The 8,459-nt window shown below is 36.9% G+C and overlaps 1 protein-coding gene across 2 annotated transcripts; it reads right to left on the bottom strand.

Annotated features, from left to right (window-relative positions):
- Positions 1-3,398: 3,398 nt before the first annotated feature.
- On the bottom strand, positions 3,399-6,682 carry LOC107582976 (abl interactor 1-like). Of its 2 annotated transcripts, XM_016269018.1 has the most exons (5): positions 6,453-6,682; positions 6,092-6,223; positions 5,781-5,876; positions 4,392-4,517; positions 3,399-4,235 (listed from the first exon to the last, which is right to left on the bottom strand). In XM_016269018.1, the coding sequence occupies exons 1-5, from the start codon at positions 6,526-6,528 to the stop codon at positions 4,072-4,074; spliced, it is 594 nt and encodes a 197-aa protein (XP_016124504.1). In that variant the 5' UTR covers positions 6,529-6,682; the 3' UTR covers positions 3,399-4,071. The 2 variants fall into 2 exon arrangements, with proteins under 2 accessions (XP_016124504.1, XP_016124503.1); XM_016269017.1 differs by lacking the exon at positions 6,453-6,682 and having other exon boundaries at positions 6,092-6,442.
- Positions 6,683-8,459: the final 1,777 nt, after the last annotated feature.

The following is an 8,459-nucleotide window of genomic DNA, read 5'->3' as shown; positions in this document are numbered from 1 at the left end:
TTCCACAGGAAAGGCCTCGGGCTTCAGATTCAACTGCAGAAGCAGGAATTAATCATCATTACCAGTGAGGACAAAGAGCTCATTTAAACATTTCAGGACAAGATATTTTAACAACTTGAACTTAATGTACTGGTGTGCTTGATGTTTTTTTTGTTTTTTTGGTGAAATATTATACACTTTAAAATACTGAGTACACTTTAAAGCTGTGAAATCAATGAATCCATATACCTTATGAATTGAATAAATGAAAACTGAATAAAAGTAGACAAGAATAACTACTTTTGGTACCATGACAAATAAAACTAAGTGCACTATAAGACCCAAAAAGTTCATTTGACTCAAACATTAGAGCAAAGCCTATATATATATATTCATTTGAATACATTAAAAATGCAGCTTTAAAAATGTAGCTATGATTATTAGCAAGCAATAGCACACATATATTTTATAAGTTGTTGTTAAAGGCAAAAAATATTGAAATGAGTAATAATTGTCTAACTGGTCAGTAGGCTATTATATTTTGATTACATAATATATTGATTGAATATATTTATATATATATATTTCTGTTCAACAGAAGAACGATGCTCAATACAGGTTTGGAACAACTTGAGGGAGAGTAAATGATGACAGACTTTTCATTTTTGGGTGAACTATTTCTTTAAGTTATTCATGTAATATTTACAAAGCCACTGAATTGTTTTACAGTGTTTTCCACAATATCTTCAGGGTTACCTCGTGATAAGCAGGGGGCAGCTCGCAGAACTGTACAGTGCTGTAGCGCGGTGGTCTGTGCAGCTCATCTTCAGACAGAGAGATGGGAATGACGTAGACAGACGGTTGATCCACGGCTCGAACTTGAGTCTGCACATGCTCCACGCGCTCCTTACGAACTCGCTGGAATACTTTACAGCAGCCAGCACAGCAGATCGACAAAAACCCAAAGGTTACGATAGGTATGAAGATCCTGAAACAACATCGATTGAGCTGTGTTAAGATACAGCATGAGTGTGAGCATGTGTGCTCATGTGATTTGAAGTTGTGAGTGATGATAAAGAACATAAACCATTCATATATCCTACAGATAAAGAGAAGATAGAGCGTGAATGGATATTTTTCAAATTTCCGGAATGTGGAAATAAACTACAGATACATAAGAGAATAATTACATACAAAATATCATACATTTTATGATCTTCAAATGTAAAAATTGCACAATGGAAAACAGGCATGTTTTTAATGTAAATTTAATGTGAGGTTAAAATAACACAATATATAGTATACTAATTGTACATTATTGTGCGTATATATATATATATATATATATATATATATATACACACACACACACACACACACACACAATAACATAATTTGTATGGTTTTGGAACAGATCTTATGTGTGTTCTGTTTTATAAAAGAGTATTGAAAGTCGGTATACATACTTAAATACTAAAAATGTATCATCACTCCTCTCCATGGCAATGAAGAAATTCACAATTCAGAAGCAACTCTGTTAGGAAATAAATTATATTTGGATGATGACATTTAATTTGTCTATAATCATTAATATACATAAAATATTGAATTCATTGTGGACTGGACAGGCAAGAGCTTGATATAATTATCAAATATAATAGTCTTTCATACCTCAACCATTTAAGAGGCAAATTTATATTGTACAGTACTTTGTTGAAATGCATCTTTTTTTTGCAAAAACATACAAAACCCTTCATTTTATTCGTTTCTCTTAGAAATCTGGAATTCCACAAGGCTTGTATATCATTTGATAAGTAAATGTTAAGTAAATAAAGAATTTTGCAATTCATAGACCTTTGAAAATCAATGTGTGAATATTTAACCCCCATAATAAACTTTTGTAACCTAATGAGTCAAGACAGTGACGCTAACCGGAAATGTCCCAATTCTGTAATGAGGACAGATAAATGATAACAAACCACAGTTATAAAGCAAAATATATATATAAATATTTCAAACTCTTTGGAGGTAAATAACAAGCTTTTCCATTCATAATTGGTCTTTTACTATAAGTCAAGGCTGTTGCTGAGGGCCACCAAGGTCATCTATATGGGATAGCTTACTCATTGGGCCCAAGTGGGCTAAACATTTTGTCACAGGCCCTGTAAAGTTTTGTGAACGCCTTGCTGTAGGCCTATGTGTTAGAGCAGCACCCCTTCAACACCCATCAAGAAACACTTCCACTGACACCATAAAACAGCTGCCATGTTGATTTCTCCCATTTTCACTTACTGCCAGCAGTGTGTTTTAGACCTCACCTGTCCTTTCCAGCCAACAAAGGGAGTCACAAAACTCTTGCTAATATACAAACACTGAAGCTGTCGAAAAACTGCCTTGAACATTATTAAAAAGCCTACAGATCAGTATATTTATACAAGCCCAGTCACATGTCAGTGATATTCTACTAGCATAGGTGAACATCATACACATTTTATGTAGTTAGTAAAATGATTCCTTCTTATACCCAGCAAGTTTTCAAGCACATCTCTGAAAAACAAGTAGAAGTCTTACCTCAAAGAACACAGGTGATGACGACAATAAAGTAGATGTTGAATGCACTGCTCTGATTTGAGACTGGGTCTTATCTGAGGGAGGGTTTAAAGTGCTGATAATGAAGTTTGAACACTTTTATGGTGACTGTCTGGTGTTTAAAGACACAGTACCTATATAACAGGTGTTTCCTGTATGGATATTTTGTTTTTGCAGCACTTAAAAAGGTACCATACCCAGTGACCGTTTTGTTTTTCTAAGAGTACACCATCAACAGTGTGCTTCATTATTTGTCTTTTATTTACCTAAATTACCTTACCATTAAAGAACAGGCATTATATTGCCTATATCATTATACTGCCTCTCCCTGAGAAAAGTGAAAGCTTCCTTACAACAGGCTGGTTTGTGTTGGTTAGGTTTTGGTACAGCTGGTGGATCAATATGATCTTTCTGGCAAAGACAGCTGATCAAGAAAGTCTTACTATTTAATCTAGTTAAGATGCCTGGTAGTGACTCCAGTACCTCAGTGTTCAAAACAGCTGTGCTCACTCCAAATACATAATTATATCTGCCCAGAATTTTCCCTTTCATTTATGTGAAATAAAGAGAAACACACTTAAGTTTAAGAATGGTGCTGATGAGCCAGTTCCCCATGAATGAACTCCTAATCTAGTTGTCAAATAAACCTGCCATTGTATATTATGAATTGTGTTGGTTCCTTGACAACCTGCTTTTGTTTTATCTTTTGTAAATCGCTTTGGATAAAAGTGTTTGCTAAATGCATCAATGTAAAACGAAGAGGTCAAATGATCTTATAAATAAAGTGAAAAGAGAGTGGATGGTTAGAAATGACATAAAACAAATGCAACTTCATTCCCAGACATTACTGTCAACAGTTTATTGATTCGATGGACTGTAAATGCTAAGTTGGTATCATAAAACATTGAAATTGTGACTGAATTGGGCCAATGTGGTGCACATTAACATTTATTTCACTAAATAGAGCATACAATGTTTGGGAAAATACTATATTTGCAAGGGAATCAAGAAAATGTTACCAATTAAATGTAATTTATCATAAGTAATAAAAGTTGTTAATTAGGAAAGTGCATTATAATATATTACACATATATATTATTTCATTATTTACTTTGCACAATTGTCTATTCAAACAAACCATGAAAATATGTTTACAGAATTAACCACTAAACATCCACTATTTAACACGACTTTGTGAATTTTTCAAATACACCTAAAGTTTCTTAATATGTTGTACATTACGATTATAACTTAAAAAGTCCTGAGAACAATTATGATCATCATTTAAGACCAAAGTAAACTTTAAAATACAAACTCATCTCTGCTGGAAACAGTCAGCATGTTAATTCCATTTTAAATGTTTTAAAAGGTCAACATAGTATAAAAACATTTCCGCAGTTTCAAACATACAGCTGATTTCACTGTTTTACTTTAGAAATAGAAATTCAAGGTGCCTTCGGTCGCAGTAATTCATTCACTGACATTCTGGCTTCTTATGGCCAGTTAAGCGGTGGACTCCACATAGTTGCCAGGAAAATATCCGTTTACTCCATTGAGAACGCCCTCACACCAGCCATCCTCATTCCTGCTGGTGAGGTAGATGATATCGCCCTCCTGAAACACCAGGTCACCTGGCTTGCCTGTGTCGTAGTTATATAGTGCCACCACTTGGTAGGAAAAAGAATCACAATGAAAAAATCAGTACCTGAAGATATATTTAATATCTCATGTTCTGAGTGTGTAATTACAAAATGATCTGTCTTGGCTGTCAATACAGTCATTTTCAATTCTTTACCTGAACGAGTCATCATAAATGAGCCTACCTTTATCCAAATAGTCGGCTGGTGCAGTTATGTCATAATCAATAGGAGGAGGTAGAGGGGGCAACCCTTCAAAGTTGTCAAAACCGTCTAGTGGTGGCGATGGGGGCGGTGCTGGAATCTCAAGGTCTAAATGTGCATCGACACAAAACATTAACAAACTGACAACGTGCAAATGCACACTTCGTGATCACAAGTGTGTTTGAAGGAGACGTGGGTGATTTCCGTTCAACATATGGACGCCTACACTGGTCATCAAACAATACAACTAACAACAATGCATCTCTAATTTTATAAAAATACAATTATGAATAATTATTGCAGTTATTTTCACAATTTCATTTTTGACACTTGAAATGACACACTTCATCTTTACAGAGATAGTTCACCAAAGACAAACAAAAGGCTATCATATGGCTTCAGAAGACTGAATATAATGCACCAGTGTTAGTTTATTTTCCTCTGACTCCACTACAGCGTCCAAAATGTCTACAGACCGGACTGTTTTTTTACAACATGTATTTGTATGCATTTGTTTGTGTACATTTTATAATTTTTTTCTTGTTTTAGATCCATTTTATAGGTCAGTCTTTTTAATAATAGTTAATCATCAACTGTAATACATATAGTAGTCACACAATTTCAGTCCTAACCAGGCTGTCCACACCTGAACTGTGCACCATGTGCAATGTTACACTACGGTTCAAAAGTTTGGGGTCGGTAAGATTAAAAAAAAAAAAAAATGTAAAACAATATTTAATAGTTTAGGATGTCTGATTAAGTTGGTCGAAATTTGACTTTTTCCTTTGAAATGTTTATTTTTATTATTTATTTGTTTATTAAGTTTTCTACAGTTGGTTGAGCACCTGCTTTTCAATTTTGTTAATAGTTGTAGTTAATAACAATTTGAGTTGACAGATTTAATAGAAAATTGCGTAGTGTATGGTGGTCACAGAGTCCAATTTTTTAGCTTCAGACTTTGATTCCATCCAGCCGGAGGATATCAAACATGTCTGATATTTTCAGCCGATTTTAGAACAGTTCTTTGTAACGGTTTAAATCAGTAAGTGTTTTAAAATCTATTCAGATGTAGTGTATTCAAGTCTTAAAAGGTGAGTTGAGTACAGGTTTGTATTGACATGATGGTGAGTAAATGATGACAGACTGTTCATTTTTGGCTGAACTATCCCTTTAAGATCACTCAACTCATTTGAGTTTTTAAGAGAGAGATCTAACTTGGCTGAGGATGTAGATCCAGTGTCCTGTTGTGTGCAGGATGGTGTGATATGAGGTCATATTATGTGCTGATTTGGCTTGCTGAAGAGAGGTAAGTGGCAAATATAAAGGAAGAGAAGAGAGTCAGACAGCAACGCACAAAGAGGCCTCACTTACCCAGGTGCTCAAGACGGGCAGGGATCCTGCAGAATGGGCTGAACGAAACCGGCGGAGCCTGAGGAGGCGGGTATGGAGGGGGTGGGGGTATCATGACTGACAGGTGTTTATCAAGGGAACACATTTGAGATTTTTTTTAAGGGTTGAACAATAAAAGTGAACTAAATGGTCTTTGGATGGTGTGCATGGCTAAATAAGAATCTATTTTTGGTATGTGGTGTCAATGTATTTGGTATCATAATAAGAAACTATCAATGAAATCTGAGGGGTGGTTTTAATGAATCGGGTCTCAGGAAGGAGTGGGGCCTTACGTGATTGAGCAGAAGGCAGAAAAAGCGAACGCGTGTACAGCGAGCGAGCACTGGGGCCCATGCGGACCCTCAGAGACAGCGAGCGAGAGCTAGGAGGATGACGTCGCACCCGTGAGCGGCGAGAGCGCAGAGCTGAGTGAGAAGAGAGAGAGAGACAAGTGTGAAAATAAGAGCATGGAGTATAAAAGCTCACAGAAATAAACAAAAGCAACACAAAGATAAAAAGCATAGATAAGCTGCCTGTAAGACAAAGCAAACATGTAATCATACAAACTGAGCATTCTGGAGCAAGATATAATGCATCATACAAAACAAAATACCACCTTTAGACAAACGTGCTTTTGTTTTGCCACTTTTGTACCTTCAAAGTTCTCGTCACACGGCAGAGGTGGTGGGGTTGGAAGATCAAGGCCATCAGGGGCTGGTGGAGGAGGCATGTCACTGGGAGCTTCTGGTAGAGGAAATCCATTCTCCTCAGCCACTAGACACAAAAATGCTCTATTCAATTTTATTACATTATAGAATTTTCAATTTTTAACTACTGTCATAGGATTCTTTTTCTCTGACTTCACTACAGAGTACAAATATGCCAACTGACTGGACTGTATTCTTACAGCACATTTGTATGTTCAGAACATACTTTATTTTTTTTATTATAATTTTTTGTGGATAGTTTATAATTTTTTTCTTGTGTTTAGTCATATATATCATTACTGTTTTAAAGGGGTCATATGATGTTGCTAAAAAGAACATTATTTTGTGTATTTGGTGTAAAGAAATGTGTTTATGCGGTTTAAGGTTCAAAAAACACATTATTTTCCACAATGTACATTATTGTTTCTCCTCTATGCCCCGCCTTTCTAAAACACGTCGATTTTTACAAAGCTCATCGGTCTGAAAAGCGAGGTGTGCTCTGATTGGCCAGTTATCTAGTACGTTGTGATTGGCCGAATACCTCAAGCGTGTGACAGAAAAGTTACGCCCCTTACCATACTATAATTCAAAAAACACATTATTTTCCACAATGTACATTATTGTTTCTCCTCTATGCCCCGCCTTTCTAAAACACGTCGATTTTTACAAAGCTCATCGGTCTGAAAAGCGAGGTGTGCTCTGATTGGCCAGTTATCTAGTACGTTGTGATTGGCCGAATACCTCAAGCGTGTGACAGAAAAGTTACGCCCCTTACCATACTATAATGTAGTGATGGGAAGTTCGGATCATTTTACAGACTCGGACCTTTGAGTCTCGTTCAGCAAAATGAACAAATCTTTTTTCGAGTCATTTCGTTCATTTTAGCAAAATATAATTAAAATGTTACATGTTACTTCCCTAATACGTATACTACCTAATACGTATACTACTTACGCAAACGTTGATCACACTACAAACAATACAAAACTGCTATAAGAAACAGAAAAGATTACTTCATTGTTTACCTGGGTCTTCAGTCTATGATTAGCTCACCTCACCTCACCTCTTATCTGACAAGTCTTCGAGAGATGAACTAATCAATTCTCTTTCCGGCTCAGACTGCATTGGTTAAACTTAAGGGGCTGTCACGTGATGAACGAACGACTCAAACCCGAAGACTCGAACCAGGTGAACTACTTGACTAATTCCAGTACAGAACCTATAGGATGTTGTGCATGCGCGACTGAACGAATCACTCCCCGAGACGACTCGTTCTTCCCGAGTCACATTAAAGATTCGTTCAAATGAACGAATCGTTCAAGAACGACCCAACACTACTGTGATGGAGCAATGAGACAAAACCAATGAAACCCATTACAAACGAGGCATTTGTTGCATCCAGTGGGGACATAATTACGGATTATAATGACTTATGTCTTTTTTTTCGTGTTGCATTGCATCACGCCGCGTAAACATAAAACCATGTCTGCATTTGTGATCAGAGAAATGACAAACAACAAGCGCTACTCTACACTGCTCAAAACTCTCGTTTGAATCATCAGTGGCAAATCCTTAAAATGAAAACGTACTTACAGTCTGTGAGTCAGAACAGCCGGCATTGTAGTCTACTCTACCAGGATCAGGAAACAGTCCTCCATAAAATGCGCTGGACACATCTGAATATTTGGGTTAAACTGTTCTGGAACGGTGTTGTAAATACAACTTAACCACTGATTTCTAGTTGTGTCCTCTTTTGGAAGACCAAACAAAGTAGTTTCACACGGCAGGCCTGAGTAAGCGGAGGCCGGATTCGACGAAGGAGTGGCCGGCGGGCTTGCGGCAACCACATGTGACGACCCCGGGCTGGACTCCGCTTCGTCCATGGTGAAAGCCGATCCGGCGATCGATAGCGCGAAGTTGATGTATTTCCTCAGCAACCAGCACGGATCAGCTC

The sequence above is a fragment of the Sinocyclocheilus grahami genome, unplaced genomic scaffold, assembly GCF_001515645.1.
Source record: "Sinocyclocheilus grahami isolate Dianchi unplaced genomic scaffold, SAMN03320097.WGS_v1.1 scaffold49.1, whole genome shotgun sequence".
Lineage (NCBI taxonomy): Eukaryota > Metazoa > Chordata > Actinopteri > Cypriniformes > Cyprinidae > Sinocyclocheilus > Sinocyclocheilus grahami.
Note: the sequence above shows the minus strand (reverse complement) of the source record. Positions and strands in the feature narration are given on the sequence as shown.

Excerpts from the sequence above, each read along its gene's own strand:
- LOC107582976 (XM_016269017.1), bottom strand. The coding sequence starts at position 6,359 with ATGATTACATGTTTGCTTTGTCTTACAGGCAGCTTATCTATGCTTTTT. Across the intron at positions 5,877-6,091 it reads TCTGCCTTCTGCTCAATCAC|TCATGATACCCCCACCCCCT; the intron begins GTAAGGCCCCAC and ends AACACCTGTCAG. Across the intron at positions 4,236-4,391 it reads AGCCGACTATTTGGATAAAG|TGGTGGCACTATATAACTAC; the intron begins GTAGGCTCATTT and ends TTTCCTACCAAG.